This window comes from Zeus faber (assembly GCF_960531495.2).
Source record: "Zeus faber genome assembly, chromosome: 10".
NCBI classification, from domain to species: Eukaryota; Metazoa; Chordata; class Actinopteri; order Zeiformes; family Zeidae; genus Zeus; species Zeus faber.
Window position 1 is genome coordinate 9,606,300 of NC_137199.1, and position 17,326 is coordinate 9,623,625.

At 43.7% G+C, this 17,326-nt stretch overlaps 1 protein-coding gene across 1 annotated transcript in view; it reads right to left on the reverse strand.

The window, feature by feature from the left end:
* Positions 1-3,105: 3,105 nt before the first annotated feature.
* LOC307235856 (testican-1-like) overlaps positions 3,106-17,326 on the reverse strand; it is a gene marked incomplete at its 5' end in the record, with an annotated part of 132,082 nt that continues 117,861 nt past the window's right edge. The window contains 5 exons of the mRNA XM_080008114.1: positions 3,106-3,341; positions 5,043-5,180; positions 5,761-5,823; positions 9,741-9,962; positions 14,713-14,832. Of these exons, the coding sequence (XP_079864240.1) occupies positions 3,130-3,341; positions 5,043-5,180; positions 5,761-5,823; positions 9,741-9,962; positions 14,713-14,832 (755 nt within the window). The 3' untranslated portion in view covers positions 3,106-3,129. The remainder of the gene's footprint in view (positions 3,342-5,042; positions 5,181-5,760; positions 5,824-9,740; positions 9,963-14,712; positions 14,833-17,326) is intronic.

The following is a 17,326-nucleotide window of genomic DNA, read 5'->3' on the forward strand; positions in this document are numbered from 1 at the left end:
CTGGACAGTGCCACGCAACAAAGCATATTACACCCCTTGAATGTCATAAGTCACATTATTTTTCTTTTCATTAAAAAATATAGATAATTAACAAACAATACATCTTCAAATATGGCCATTTGGGTTTCTGTTGATCTGTTCAAAATCTGTCTGTGTGTGTGTGTTTGTGTGTCAGTGTGAAAAGCGTCAGTGTGTGAGAACAGTCAAACAGCAGGTCCAGTCGCCGCTGTGGATGAGACTCTGAGGGATCCAGAGATCGAAGGGTAATGGACGTCTGAGAGACTCTGGGCTAATCCCAAATCGAAATGCCAGTCTGTTTTCTTTTGGGGGTGGGGGGGCAAACCGGCATGGTAGGGACAGCCGCAGGCCCAGAGCAGAGTGAGGCTCATGGACAACGTCTTGAGGCCGTGGAAAAAGGTTGTAGATTGTAGATGTCCGCTGAGCTAAGAGTGGAAAGATTAGGGGGTTTAACTGCGGGCAAACAAGCGTATGTTACAGTGTGAGATCTATGAAGACAAGTCCGGGTCACAGAGCTTGTCATAGGTCACAACATGTAATTGAACCAGAACTGGTTGGATGGCGTGTAAGCTACTAAGCATAGCTTCCACCACACAGTCAGTATTTATATACACTGTACATCGATGGTGGAAGTGAGCCAGACATAGGGGATGAACAGTGCACAGGAGAGCGAGAGAGATCAGATGGCAAAAAGTAGAAGGAGAAAGAAAGAAAAACAGGGTTGAAAGCCAGGATGTCCAATAACCTGTCGTCCCCGTAGACTGCCTGAAATCTTATGTTACTCATAAACTTCCTGTCCTGCCTGGTTCCCGCTACGGTTGGTGGGGGGAGGTGATTGATCTGGGAGCCATCCCAGAGTCATATTAACCAACAGAAATGAAGCGCAGGAACGGCGCGGGCGGCACGGCATTAAAACCGACTCTTAATAGCCCACTGGATGGCAATGACACCATGGAACGCAGAGGAGTGAGCAAAATTGTGTATGTGTGTGTGTGTGTGTGGGAGGGGGGGGGGGGGGGAGTAGACTCATGGATGATCAAATGAGATTGAAGTCCTAGGTGGACAGGAGAGTTAGGTCGAAATCGCTCAACTGGGTTTGAAAACCTAAGCCGCCACTGACCGTGTTTGATGGACTGTGTTTTAATGGGGATTGGTGTGTGCGCATAACTTAGAATAAAATGCTAGAACTCGGGCTCCGCTTAACTGAGCCAAGACTACCGGAGGAGATTATCGTCCATCTCTCCAAGGATCAGAGGTGGATGGTGAGAGATTAGAGTGACATTGACTGTTGGAGCTACCTCTCAAGGACAAATTAATCAATGCCAATTTTTGGGCCCCGAAAGGAGCCACGACTTGTGAGCCAGTCTGAACTTTTGTCATGAAGTGCTTTGGTCTTTTCCTAGAAAGAAATGAAGCTTCGATGAAGCTTCAATGAGGAATGCAACATCTCACTGTGATCAGAATCAATTAAAAAACTATAAGCCATATGAACGCTTAAGTACTAAAGACAGGCACTGGATCAGGGGTCTCAAACTACAGGCCACATCCGGCCAGCGAGACAATTTAATGTGGCCGGCTACATGGTGTTAATATATTGATTAATCTGGCAAATAATTATTTTCAAATCACAATGCTTAATTAATACACACAAAGATACTGACTATTTTCTAAATATAAAACTCAATTAAATAGATCAAAGCAGAGCTATTTCTAACAGGATTCAATTCGCAATTCGCTGGCAGGCAATTCGCTAATGTGCAGGAGAAAAAAAGAGAACGTAAACAAAACAACAACAAAAAAACGGGCTGGTTTTCCCTTGAAGTTCAAGACGGCCTCCCTAGAAGAAGACAACCTGGCCAGTGGCCCCCAGGTCATTTGAGTTTGAGACCACTGGTCTAGATGTTCCGTTAAAATTCTTACGCCATGTCTTGGACATGTGACACTGCTCTGAGATTTAGTTGTTTCTAGGTGATTACAGTGCTTCATAAACCCTGATAAGTGGGTCTACTGGGGCCTCATTGGCTCTCTTTCTTTTCCTGGTTAGGTTTAACGGAACCCGAAGGGACACATTCTGTTGCTAATGTGAATAATGTATGAAACAACGTTTCATTTTGCTCCAGACCGTGGGTAGGAGCAGAGAGAGCGCGAGGAGTCACTACGGCCCGCGGGTGATAAGAGGCAAGACCATTCTTACAAACAACCATTATTGAGCTTTAATCTTCTCTGCTGTGGCTGCGTTTTAGGCTTTTTTTCTTCTGTTTTAAGCCAAGAGATGAGTGCAATTCCTATTGTTCCCCAATAGTTTGTCTTTGAAAGAAAAATAAGGGCGGTGGTTCTATGAAGGTTTGCAAAATAATTTTTGTCCTTGTGGGAGCGTTCATCACCTTTGATGAACACTAAATGTGCTACTGAAGGTAGTTGTGCTGTTGATGCTCTGTGTTTAGGACCAGGGGCACCTTTTCTTGAATGGGGATGAGTTAATAATTACATATACAGAATGATAGCGGGTCGAAGGGTGCTATGTACTAACGTGTTAATTATAAACATGTATTTTGCATGTTATGGAGCACTGAATGATCCATGAGTACCATGCCCCATTGGATGTGTTTAACCATCAGATACCGTCAATTTTTTTTGTAGCCTGTCTTAGGAGAAGTGTAGTCATTGCAAAAGAAAAAGTTTCTGGTTCTCCTTACCCTACAGCGGCAAAACTGAAAACGTAATGAACCTGTGATGGAAGGACGGGTAAAGGCGACACCAAAGAAAGAAAGTAAGAAAGAAAGACGATTAAAAGGCAGAGTGGCCAGGTCATTGCAGTGAAGTTTGAGGGAAGGTAGAAGAGAGTCTTCAGAGCCTTGGTGGAACTCTAGAGGGGTTTCTATCTGGCTTTGTTGCTTTATGAGGAGAGTTTTTGACCTAGAGGAGGATAGTCGTTGAAGGGAGAGAGTTGGATAGTCTTAGGAGCGAGTTCAGGAGCTTCAGGATGGACAGATGCCAAGTTGTTGAGAAGGACACGCGTGGGGAATGGCTTCAGATCTGTGCTGGGTTTGGGTTGACTGATGTCAAAGACGGCCAGGGGAGCGGGGGGTGGGGGTGGGGTTGGGGGCGGAGCTACCAGACATATCCCATCTCGTCGTCTTTGTCGTCCTCCCGGTCTTCGTCGTCCTCCACGGCCCCCCGGGGGTGGATCCGACCCCGTCTCTTCTTCTGCCTCCCCCGCTCGCCCTGTAATGGCTCCCGCTCCCCCTCTTCTTCTTCCTGGTCGTCCAGGATAATGACCGCGCCACCGCTGCCAAAGTCCCCCGAGCTCTCCTGGTCCTCGTCTGCAGGGGAAGAAACGTGGACGAAACAACAGTGAAGGTCACAAACGGCACGTTGGACCCCACGTGGTCCCTACACTTAGGCAGCCTTTGATACCGGGCGATTCTTATGGTTATGGTATGGTTATTTCCAACGCACAACCGATTATACTCTCGCCGGGGAAAATGGATTTGAGAGGCCAAGATCAGAAGTTTGCAAATCAGAAATGTTACTTTGTTGAGAAGCATAAACATTCCATTAAACGAAAGAGACTTGACACACTCCCCGAGGATCCCAAACGTCACTGGAGATTATCTCTCGCAGATACACACTTTTTTTTACAAAGGATAATGGAAACCTTCTGTAGGGATTGCTTCTCCAACATAACACATCTATCTGCAAAAGGTTGTGTATCCCCAAACCATATAATTGTAATGCACCTGAGTGTTAGTACTACTCTTGGAAGAAATATTTGGCCAGCCTTCTCCAGACAGTGCAGATAACAACAGTCGCATAACCCTTCACCTGGATAAAACAGCCAACACTGAAGAACAGACTTGGCTGCCAAGGTCCCAGATTAAGCTTTTCCTGATAAGAATAGACAATAGGTAATCGTGCTGTATGGAAAATTAAAAGGCCATTCGAACTTCAAGCAATGTGACGTGGCCCGTGGACCGTCTAAACCCTCTGTACTGGACGGGGTACCACTTGACAAGTGGCAGTCAAAGTGGTCACGTGGTGTGGCCTTTCCAGGCTAGTTTTATAATTCTAAGTAGTACAGCAAACAGAGCCATACTTCGTGAGCTAGAAATATTTGAGTGATGAGCTTGAATGCCCCCATGGATAGAAGAGTATAGCACAACAGGTGGATGCAGGGGAGGTGGAGGAAGCAACATAGCAGTGCAAGCACGCAGCAAAGCAGGTAGACCAAAAGGGAATGGCTGCTTTAAATAGTCCTGGCCATGAGGGAGTGGAAGCGAATGGTGCCGCTAAGTTGTCGGGCAGAACCAGCTCTGCAAGCTCGGATAATTTCTTTCTAATTGTAATAGTGTAGCCTGTCGTACAGTGTAGTTTCGATCCCACGCCATGTCCGAGCGCTCACCATACAAATAGGCATTTGACTCCTTTATCAAGTTTTTTTTTTTTTGTTTTGCCTGTAGTTAGAAAGCAATACATTCCTTAGTATATTGGTAACTTAAAGACAAAGAAACCTGCCACATTTCATGAAATAGATATATAGATAGATAGATAGATAGATAGATAGATAGATATGTACATCCCCTTAAAAAACATATTGCAATACAAATTTTAAACATTCAATGGTTAAAAATTGGTCCATTTTTATTTAATTAACGCTAGGATTATATGGAATGGTGAACAGTGGGAGTTCTAGATTTTGCCCAATAAATCGGAATTTGCACAGCATAATTCTTGGTAAAAGATAAACAAACCACAACGTTTCTGTCAATATTCAATATTATTCTGAAGTGCTTTGTTAAATTTCAGACTTCAATGATCCATTCTGGGTTCTATTAACCACATAAACCACACAAGTAACTGGAAACCAGGCTCTATACTCTACATCTAATAGGTGAGCACAAAATCGTCCACAGGGTCTGCCTCTCTCATTAATGGTGTGTGTGTTGTTTTGTTTGTGTGTGTGTGTGTGTGTGTGTGTGTGTGTGTGTGTGTGTGTGTGTGTGTGTGTGTGTGTGCTGCCATACCACAGCTGGGGTTGCCCTGTTTTCGAGAGCTGATGATCTCATTGCCGTATTTGTCCACACACCAGCACTGACCCGTGCTGCCGTGACACTGGGTTGGTTTAAAGTAGCCTTCCTCCGTACAACGAGGAATGTAGGCTCCTGCGGGGAGAGAGAGCGAGAAAGAGAGAGAGAGAGAGAGAGAGAGAGAGAGAGAGAGAGAGAGAGAGAGAGAGAGAGAGAGAGCAAGCTTGCTGTGAATTACACACTGGGACCCACAATCACTTACTGCTGTGGAGACTGAGAAACAACAGCCATGCATCTTGCTTAAATGGTCACTTTCAATAACACACACACACACACACACACACACACACACACACACACACACACACACACACACACACACACACACACACACACACACACACGTGACCCAGTCAAAGCCCATTTCTCACGCTGAATTTTGTTGCAAGCTAGAACTATTATAGTAATAGATGAGCGGCTGAGAGGGATTGAGGGCCTGTTGTCAGTTTTGGACACAGTTTCCTTTGTGTGTGTGTGTGTGTGTCTCCACATGTGTCTATGCCTCTGTTTGCATTATTGATTCCTTGACCCTGAACAAAATGAGCTAAAACACAGAATCTTCCTTCATCGCCAGGTGTGTATCAGCGCTTCAGGCGGCCATGTATCTATGGACAAGATTGTGTTTTATTGACGGCTGTCACTCAACCGGACGGACCTATGAGGCTCTTCCGTCGACTCTGCAGCAGGATCCTGCTCTTCTCGTGCTGGCACGGCAGCCCTGGCATAACAAACAAAACACACACAGACAGCGAGGTTTCAATATTTTTTTTTCTCAGTAACATTGGTATCTATCATACTTTCCACAAACCCTCTTCTCCATTGTGGTGCTAATTGATCCATTAATTTCAACTTTCATGAAGATAAATAAGACTCTGCTGTATCATTCCTCTGGACCTTCTCCATCTTCCTCCCATCTCTCAATTTATTATCTATTCTCCCAAAGTCACCGTTAACGCAGAGAAGCAGAAGCTTCTGTGTCTTCAAGTGTCTGAATACTCAAATTGAACGATAATACTATTATTATGTAATAATACTAATGATAACAATAATAATAATAATAATAATAATAATAATAATAAGAAGAAGAAGAAGAAGAAGAAGAAGAAGAAGAAGAAGAAGACGAAGAAGAAGAAGAAGAAGAAGAAGAATAATAGACCTAACAATACAATAATAATAACAAATATACTGCAGGCAGCAATGCATGGGGTCCAGGTTAGTCGGTGTGACATGTGTGACGGTGTGACATGTGTAAGGAGTAATACAAATGTATGTAACCACCTTGCCAAACATGTATCTTTCCACTTGAAACCCTTCCCTGTCACCACTCTTAAATGCCTCCTCCTTTTTCAGAGAAGCCGTCTGAGTTTGGCTGTGAACCAGGGCATGTCATTGTTGTGACTTACCCTGGTGTGTGTCTCGGAGTTTCCCAGTGCAGCGCGGGGAACGAGGTGATACGCGTTGTCCACCGGGGTGTAGCAGTGAGACAGCGCATTCTCCTCTCCGGTCAGACAGTTTAATAAACTGCTTGAAATTCGGGCGTTTGTCTCTTAAATTGTCTTTGTTAAAGTCCCAGAGGACGACAAGGACTGGGTCCGGATGCTCCACCTACAGTATCTGATCGGCTTCCAGAATGAAGGATGTGAACTCACAATGTTCCGTGTTGCGCAATGATGCAACGACACAGTGTTGATTTTCTTTGACCAATCAGTACTCTGCAGTGTTTTCACATGACCTTTTAGTATCACCAACAGGGATGACAAAAGACAATTTTTTACTAACTTCTCCTCCAAATATCGACTGATGTGGATCAAACTTGGACCATGGCAGGTGAGGACTGCCCCGAATACAGATCTTATTCATTCGCGTCCGTGGGTTAGACGGTTTCTGAGTGCCAGATACTTTGACATGTGATAATGACTCGGAAGATTCGCAAAAAGTAATAGGTTTCCCACTTTTAACCAATAAGAACTCAGAACAAAGGCTTGAATTCCATGTACACTTTTACACACCAAATGCTATGAAATGTAATAACATATAATTTGATATTTACTCTATAACTATATAAATTATTCCTCTCACAACTTTTCATCTCGTTCACTATAACGATCTCTCCCTCCCCCTTCACTGCCTCCTCTCGTTCTCTTTTTCCCCCCTCCACCATCCTCCCTGTCCATCTTACTCACTCAGTCACTCCATCAGTCAGTCCAGCGTTCAGGCTTCAGCTTTAAATATATTCTTTCCTCTCTCCACCATCTCTGCTTTCTCCGTCCCTGTCTTCCTCAAATACTTCATTCCTCCTTGCATCCTCTATTCCTTGACCTACCTTCCCCTCTCTGTCTCACTCTCTCTACCTCGCTCTTTCTCTTTCTTTTCTATATCTCTGCTAATATGCATAATAATGCAAAATACTTTACTGGCAAGAAAGTCATTGACAGAACAATATTGCCAAACCAAAAAAAACAAATCTACAAAAACAAATAAATGTTCATTTAAGTCGTACCGTCTGGTCGAACAGTAAGACACAGGTGACAGAGATTAAGACAAAAACCAGATGGTGCAGAGAGAAGATAGGAGTAGACGTATTCAGCCCTTCCACTGTTTCCCACTCACACCTGCTGGACACCTGCTGTTGTGGAACAGCAGGAAACCCCAGCCAAATGGCCGGCTCATTAAACTGGATTTCCCCACAGACATTTGCATTTTACAGCTCTATGCTCCCGTTAGAGCGAGATTGTACTGAACTAATGTCCAAAGCAATGTGAAATCGTAATGATTTTAGGAAATTTTGTGAAGAATGATACTTATCTCAACTTTTTGGGGCGAGAAATGACAAAATTGGAAATGTGACGATTAAATGTAATGTAAAAGCTGTTGTCCCATTTGTTGAGCTTGGACTCTTCCTAGCGTCCGGAGATGGGACCTGACTAACCTGTGAATAATGCGTGTTTAATGCCCCAAAAACCTTTGATTATAGCATGCATCACCTGTTTTTGTTTTAGTAGAGCTCTGCATGCCACGCCTGCCTCATCTTCCCTCCAGCAAGATGAATCCACACGCTATTAAACTCCTATACAGTCCGCCCAATTGCACCAATATGGAATGAATGCTGTGGCCCCTTGGTAACACAATATGAACTTTCTTTCGCTTGGTTCAAGATTTCTTTTCGTGTGTGACTGTTTTTATTTTCTTATTTCAAGATGTATTCGACAAACACAAATGTCATACCTGTATTAACTCAATGAGACGGATGGCAAAAATTCAGATTATGATAGGGTCCCAGCTGAACCAACGCTGCATCCCACCGTTCTGGACCAAATAGCACGTCTGGATCGGTGATATAATTCGGTACCAAATACAAGACTATAACCATCAGAACCAACCCATCGGTGCACTAGGATAAAGCTCATGGCGATGTGATGTTGGTTTGGACATCGTGATTTCTTTACTTTTATTATTGAGTTTAGAGCTGCGTCCTTTGGGCATATTCAAATGCAATCCCTCCAATTCAATCGAGGGTTTCCCCCACTGTACTGCAAGCCCGGCGGCCAGCTGGGCTGGAGTTGACCCCCTGCCGGGCCTCAGCATCTACTTTTTTTTTTTTAATGTATTTTTAAGGCTGGTTTTCTTTTAATCAAAATATAAACATTGAACACAATACCACATATTGATTGATTTACTATTTAAAATGGGTATAATCTTATTTCATTGTAGGGCGCATTACATTCATTCTCTTTCTCTCTCTCTCTCTGACAATGGCCTCATCTGTGAATAGCTGACTATAGCTGATACTCTGAATCACTATGGCACCGGTTGTTATACAATCGGTATCAACCGGACTGAATTGCAACGCAGATTTTGGTGCCTCATTACGGCGTCATGCCTGAGCTGACGATTGAAATATCCACCCTGGAGTGCTTCGAAACCGCCACACGCTCCTTCACTAATAATACTTTATACTCCCCCTGGAATCTAATATTCTGTGTGAGACTTAAACGCAGTATCAGCTCGGGTTGTCTGTCTACACGTAGCAAACGCTATGCAATCCACAAGTCGCAGGTCGCTGGAGGGAAATGACTTTCAAGAGATGAAGCTTACGTAACTTCAGATGATGATGTCACAAAGTGCCCTGCTCCGCAAACTAGTTGCGCCTATGTGCTCCAACGTCGGATACATTTGCAACAGTTTATCACCAATTTCTGCTTCAAATGTACATCGATAATCATCAAACTCGGACAGCAACACGTCTGAAACCGCCGAAACTGCCGTTGCACTGTTTCAGATACTTTTAGCCCGAAAAATGCCAAGAAGAATAATAATAATAAAAATCTGCGCAAAACAATAGGGCTCTAGCCTTGCGGGCCGGACCCTTATAAGAAGAAGTAGTAGAAGTAGAAGAAGAAGAAGGAGAAGAAGTAGAAGAATAAACCTCTTGAATCTTGAAGAAGAAGAAGAAGAAGAAGAAGGATAAAGTCATTTTTCTTTATAGAATTTTAATATTTTAACAAAGTAATTAAGGCAAATGGTTTAATAAAAATCCTGATTTTGATAATGATCATAAGGAAAGGTAGCAAAACATGAATATTAAATATTATACATGAATAATTCTCTCGCTCTCTCTCTCCTACTCTCGCTCACCCTCGGGCTTCTGGAAGCAGTAGCACCACTCGTTGTTGGACAGCTTGCCGTCCTTGAAGGAGTCGCAGGAGTTGAAGAGCGGCTTCATGCACAGCTCGTACTTGTCCAGGTAGAGGGTGCTGAGCTCTGATTGGTCCAGCAGGAGGTCAAAGTTCATGTCCAGCTTGTTGAACATCCAGCCCAGCGAGTCCTTGCAGATGGGCAGGATGCTGGTGTCAAAGTCTGAGGCACAGAGACATAGAGACGGGGCCAATTATTGTGTTTTTGTTGTTGATGTTTATTAATTTACTGTATATAGTGTTTATGTTTTTATTAATGGCAACATGTGGTTTATCAAAACACATATAAGATGACCCTGATTATAATACGATCCCCCCTTTTTCAAGACTCATTTTTGGAAAGACTTTTTGAAGACAAAATCTTGTTTTTATAAAGAAAATAATTTTATTCAAAAGTAATGATAACACAGCATGCAGCCGTACGATGTGTGCGAAGATTGATGAATGTAATGCAGAACCAAAATTTCACAAGTGCGAGTTCCGTCCGGAAGCCGTAAGCAAGTTAGCAACATGCTGAGCTTAACTCAAGCGGATTGGCCTCTGACTGAGTCAGTCACACTATGGCGAGTGCAAATGCGTCTGACACACAGGAGCTGCTTCTTTTAAATCAGCCGTGTGGGAAAATTTGGAGAGTGAGGGGTGGATCAGACGAGGATGTTGTGTTAGCTTTGTTCCACATTTGTACTGTATGTGTGCGGAAACAGATTGAAACATTATTTTTTTTAAAAATGTATTCTACTGTATATTGACATTAAAAAGTCTAAACCCCGAACACCACTTTTTTCTGACATATGTCAGGGAAAAAAAAAACCTGTCTTATATTTGGATTAGTAAGATAATTGAATTGGGAGAGAGAGAAAAAGAACACAGACAGACACACATGGATTGGTCCTCATAAGTATAGCAATACAAACAAACAAACAGACTTGGTTTTGAGGGGAGTTGTTGTGAGGATGACCTTAGTGACCTGGAGGCAAGAAAAACTTATTTGAAAAAGTGTCACGGTATAATATCTAAGGGACAGTAGGTGAGGTTTGAATGTGAGACCAACTCAGACAGCAGAAAGGATGACACTGGTTGAAACTGCTGGAGGCAGCTGACTGGATGATGTGGCTCATAGGAATCAGAGTCTGGAGGTGAGATGTGAGATCTTATGCTGTTAATGTTGTCAATGAAGAACTTCGGAAACTTCGAACAGGTCTGAGTAAGTCAGTACAGGCTCGTCTAAGAGCAAGGGTGAAGTCATTCAGCCAGGGGGTACCCATAGCTTTAGCCTTAAGCTGCTTTCACACATGCACTGCAACCCCGAAATTATCTGGACATTACAAATGAGCTCTATGTGTGAACGCAAATGTCAGAATCATTTGACCTGGACATTACCCAGACTTTACCCAGCCAGCACCCTAGTACAGCGTCTGTGCGTGACCGGAGGAAGTAATTGTCGGGATCGTTCACAGCAAGCGTGTCGCACGTTGATGACATCTCTATCATATATCGGTTATTTACCTTTGTGCGGATCTTCATGCACAAAGAGTAGCTGCTTCATAATCCGTTCTGCTTTCTTTATTATTAATTCCCACTCTCTTGTTTATATTGGGGATACATCCAAATACATGGAGTATCAACGCAAAAAAAAAAGCCCAACTATTTATAACTCTGTCACCTTGTCCGCCATCTTGGGTGTGCTGTAAAACTCTGCAGCATCATTGCGTCACATCCTGCCTACTGCATGTTCTACCCAGGCTCCGCCCCTCGTCTTAACCAAACAGATTATTTCCTGGTAGTGTAAACGCGCCTGACATGGACAATCTCTGTTTTTTTGCACCATGTGTGAAAGGGCAACTCCAGACAATGTCCAGATAATCAGGTCCGGACATTATCTGTACAGTGTGCATGTGTGAAAGCAGCTTTAGAGTGTGTCTTTAGAGGTCTTTTTTAGTTTTAGAGGAACTACACAGTCCAGGGTGTCAGAGCAGGATACGTTGAAGAGAGTTATTAGCTTTGCGATGTTGATGTAGGAGGGAAGGGCATCTGAGATACGAGAGAAGTGAGTGTGAATGGCTTTTTTCGGGGCCCTCTGACACAGACACAGTCTATGGCAGTGGTAGTACCAGTTTATTGGAGAGAGTGGGCAAAATGGAACAAGCCCGGAGCAGATGGTAACATGGGATCCTCCCGTGTGTGTAGGGATGGGTGATTTAACCTATGCATGTTGATTGCTCTGACGAGCCACAGGTGTACAGCCACCTCTGATCCCGGGCCCAATAAACTAGACCCTAGACAGGTGTGGCTGCTTATACACATCAACCCCACACAGCATACCCCCAACACCAAACTGAGGCCAGGGAGACTCCTTAGCCAAATCGCATGAGGGAGTGGGGCTGGGACGGTGCAGAAAGGGGACAAACAATTTAGATTCAAACACAACCATAAAATGGTCAGAGAAACCAGTCTCCACAATTTGAATGTTGGAAACAGAGAAACTAGATGATGAAACAAGATCAAGGCTGTGAAGTGCGCCCAACACTGATTGAATAATATTTAAATTATCCACAAGGCATAAAACCTTGTTGACCATAGGTTTTGATAGGCAACAGCTATGAATGTAAAAGTCCCCTACAACCAACAGTTTATCAGAGCGAAAGGCCATGAATGATAGAAGAGCCAAGACTCTTGAATGAAATTACTGTTTTAGGAGGTCTGTCCACCAATGTACATAAGACCGTGGCTGTGACATCAATCTTTAAAAATTGCACCTCAAACGTAGAGTAGACATAGACAGGCATAAATCTGCATTTAATACAGGTTTTAAAAATGGTGACCAAGCCACCTCCACGACCAGAAGTTCTTGGGGAATTTAAGAAGCTGCAGTGGGGAGGACAGAGCTCACCAAGTGAGGTGAGATCACCGATGTTAAGCCAGGTCTCCGAAACAAATAAAAAGTCCAACTGACAAGACGTAATGTTATCATTTAAAATGAAGCTCTTGTTCGATAGGGACTGGATGTTTATTAGGGCAATTTTTGCTGGTGGGAAGTCTGGTAATTGCTGTGCATCCAGCTCAGACGACGTACTTCCACAAAATTTTAACAGATGGAGATATGCAGTACTTACTCCACCACTCAAAACACTTTCTTTCGTGGGGAGAGAGGGAAATGACTAGCTAAGTTAATAGTGTCTATTGGTATTATCGACAGGAATCGGAGGAGGTTGAACAGCAGTGTGATCATTCCACAAGGGGGAGCTGGTGTGAACGAAGGGTGGAACAGTCTTTGTTGTGGGTATAGAAGAGGAAGACAGTTCCAGTATGCATGTGTGCAAAGTAAATAGTCAATCACGTGTGGAAGACAGAACAGCGTGCTGCCAATTAGCCGCCAGCATGCGACTACCTCGCATGTTTGGGTGAAGACCGTTTCTTTTATACAGACAGGGGCACTCCGATAACAGGTCAAAGTTATGAATAAAACCAATATTGTCTGCTGTACACACGGACTGGAGCCAGGTATGAAGGCTAAGAATTGTGGTACAGCGCACCACACCACAACCAGAATGGGCAAGAAACACCAAGTGGTCCAGAAATAGAAGCGTTTTTTTCCACAATTGTTGAGGACATTAAAAAGACGGATAAATTCACCTTTTGTCAGCTCGGACTGATGACGGGTAGTGTCATTGGTGCCGACGTGGACTATTACCTTCAAAATTGTCAGGAATGAGTGCAGGAGTCATGGGAATTTATCCAGGATGTCAGGGATAGTAGCTCCAGGAAAGCAGCACATGACCGCATTTACAACACTGTTGTTACGAAACTGATGTTTCGCACAGTGAGGGGAAAGAGAGGAGTAGGTGACTGATTGACAGTGATGACAGACCGGGAGGACAGTGCACAACAGATCCCGATGCAGCAGCTCCGTCCGAAGAGGTGGGCAGCCATGCTGGTTAGGTGGCTGGTTCCATTATACCTAGCGCCAAAGAGCTGTTTCCCCATTGAATGACTCCATAAAGACCCGCAGATGCAGCGGCGTCAGCCACTGCAGAAGCCGAGCCTGCCGTTGCAGCTGAGGATGTCCTAGCTGGGGCAGCATGGCCCACGGGTAAATCTACAGGGTGAGCTGTGGCATCAGCCGGTAGCATGTCAAAGCGGTTTGAGAGGTTTGAGGACAGAGGTGAGGCAACTTGGAGACTTCCAGTCTTGCCACCTCTGACTACCACCTCCAACCAGGTAGCCTGTGAGCTGGGAGTGGAACAGCAGAAGGACCAGCAATAATGATGGGTCCCAGAGGATGGAACCTGAGATTGCTGAGTTCATGATTGAGATTGTTTTGGACTGTGTCAATAAAATCGGATAGAAGAGTATCCTTTTTTCGTAGTTCATCTGCACGCCATTGGCTATCCTGGGCATTTTTTGCTTTTAGGCAGTCCTTGCAAGGCACAATAATATTAACCCAGTTGTAGGATGATCACAAAAAACAAACACAAGTCCAATACGAAAAAATGTGTAAAGTGTACTCCACTGCGAGAAATCCTTAAAATCCATATAAAAAAATATAAAAAAGGATTATAAAATCAACCATCAAGACTGACTTGTGCAGATACTCCGCAGTAATTCTAACTTAACCAGTATAGCGGTGTTGTGTCGCAAATGAAATAAAAAAGCCAAGTGATCCGCAAGTGAATCAACCTTCCGTAAACGTTTGAAAGCTGGAGGAGATTGGAGTTGGAGTTACAGGTCTGACAGCAGTGACAGCCGAGAGTCGGAGAAATTAAACGAACACATGGATTTGTACACGCACTGTAACAGACACACTACACACAGATTGGTCCTCACAAGCAATAAAAACTCACACCAACACACGCACGCACACACACACACACACACACACACACACACACACACGCACACACACAGGTACTCACGTCCCGCTGCAGAGTCGGAGCTGTCGGAGGCTTTGAGGTCTCGGTTGGCGTCAAGGTGAAGAACTCCGAACCAGTCCTTCAGTCTGGAAGCCAGACTGTGGAGGTCTCTGTCGCTGCAGCCTACACACACACACACACACACACACACACACACACACACACACACACACACACACACACACACACACACACACACACACACACACACACACACACACACACACACACACACACACACACACAAACCACACACAAATGTAATATTTCATTTGTATATACAGTATTATCTCTCCATCCGCTCCTTTAATTTTCTCCTCCCACTCTATCTCTTGATCTTTTCTTCATATACAACAGACTGTAATAATAGTAACACTGTCCAACGCTTATCTCTTCGCGACACACTGGGTGCTTAGATGTGTGTGCGTGTGTGTCTACTCGGATGCCTGGTCTTCTGCACTGATACAATCTCTCCCTTGAACATCGGTGCGTGATTCTACACAGATAAAATTGATAGACTAGAAAGAAGGGGTTGTGCTGGGGAGAAGGGGAGAGCGAGAGCGAGAGAGAGGGACAACCAGACAGACTGATAACAGTGGGAGCATTGCAGTGCATCCCAGCACATTAATACTTCCCGGCTTTAGCTTCGGCTGCGGACCACCAGAGGTGAGACACGGAAGCATATCACACTTTAAGCAGTTAGGCCCGAAACATCCTTCAGTGCCCCCAAAGTCCCCCCCCCCCCCCCCCCCACACACACACACACACACACGCACACACACAAGAATATCGATCGGTCTACCCATTAATAGAGTGTTGAAAAGCCATGATTCGCCACGACCACGAGGGGACCATCAAACTATTTGCTAAAGTTAGAGGAGTCCTCGAAGAGCTTTCCTGTGTGTCTGCGCACATGTTTAGCAGTAGTTTAAGTGTCGGAGAAGTGAAAGTGCATGTGTGTGTGTGTCGATTTACTACCGAGTAAGTGTTCAGTCTGTGTGTGTATAAGTCAACTGTAGCAGAGTGTTGATGACTCGCCAGCACCAGCATTCCATTTATTGTGATTTATTGCATTATGCATGAATCCAAAGGGTGCGCCAAAGCTCAACGTTATACCAATGAGCCCATACATCTCAGCTCAACAACCAATTTCAAGAAAGTAGAATGAAGGTCAGCTTAGAGAAAAAAAAAATGTCAACAGAGTATATCCTGTACGTAATGCATGAACTGCTTGCACTTTGTATTTAAAGAAAACTGTGATTGTACCGATCCTCCTAGAATGCTTTAAATGTTTATCCGGAAAAAATGGATGCGAGGCCTTTCCACAAAGAGTTGGCCAACCAGGCTGGGAAAGGGTTTTATTTTATCCAAAGTCAATGATATCAAGAACCCTCAATGTGATAGGCGTGAGGCCTCCAGACCCAAATTTCAGACTTCTGGCCTCTGGGACCCCCAATCTGTGAAGATTTTTATTGTTAGATACGGTTGAGTCCAAACCTCCAGATCTGTCTATAAGATAGTTGGAGATGACAGTAAAGTGTTTGAGTTTGGGCGACTGGGCTCTATTGCCCATCACTCCTGGAGAGGTGTACAGAAAAAACATACTTTGTGAGCTCTAAATAGTGGAGGGATGAGTTTGAATCCCTCCATTGGATAGAAGAGTAGAGCCCAACAGGCAGATGCAGGGGAGGTGGAGGGAGCGCAAAGCAGTAAGCAAGCAGCAAAGCGGTTAGGCCCCCCTGGGGGTCCCCCGACCCAATGTTGGGAACCATCGGCCTAAATCATGGACTTGGAATCTCTGCCTGCTCTCTCTGTTTAATAAGAGCATAATCTTTAGAAGAAAAGGAAGAATCTTTAATTGTCACACAACACGCCACTACAACACATGCATACACACACACACGCACGCAGGTTTTGGATGGTGGCCGGTGGTCTTCTGCATTTGACCCATCCTGGCTTGTAAAGAATCCCATTTTGACTTTTTGAGTGCTACTGGCAGTAATACAGAGTTAAACTAATTTATCTGATGGTTTACCAAGCACTTGGTATACCACCTTTCATCGCTGCCGCTTCTATGTCGATGGCAAATATGAGGTCGAAAAGAAACCCATCATCAGAACAAGAATAAGAATAAAAAAAACGCTTTGAGAGCATCGATTTGCACCTCCAACCGGCCAAGGTCTAGGTGCAAATTAGAAAACTTCAGTCTGTCTCCTGGTTTTTCTGGGTAAAACATACTGTATATGAATATTAATACAAGCGTGTAAATTTTCCAGTGAAACCAGAATTCCAACACACTATTAAAAAAAATAAAGATAAAATAATAATAATAATAATAATAATATTAATAATAATAACTTAACACACAACCATCAATAAACACCCAGTTATATTTTCCATTCATAGTTTTAACAACTGTAATTAGTCTAAACAGTTCTAAATAAGCGCTAAAAATTGAAAATAAAAACAAACAAAATAAATAAAAATAAAATAAATATAACCAAATTAATATTCCTCAACCAAATCCGCTCTTTATTCACAGCAGGGTACAGCACATAAAAAAATGTTATTTCAAATAATAATAATAATTTATTGCCATCTTTCTATTCTTGCTGTC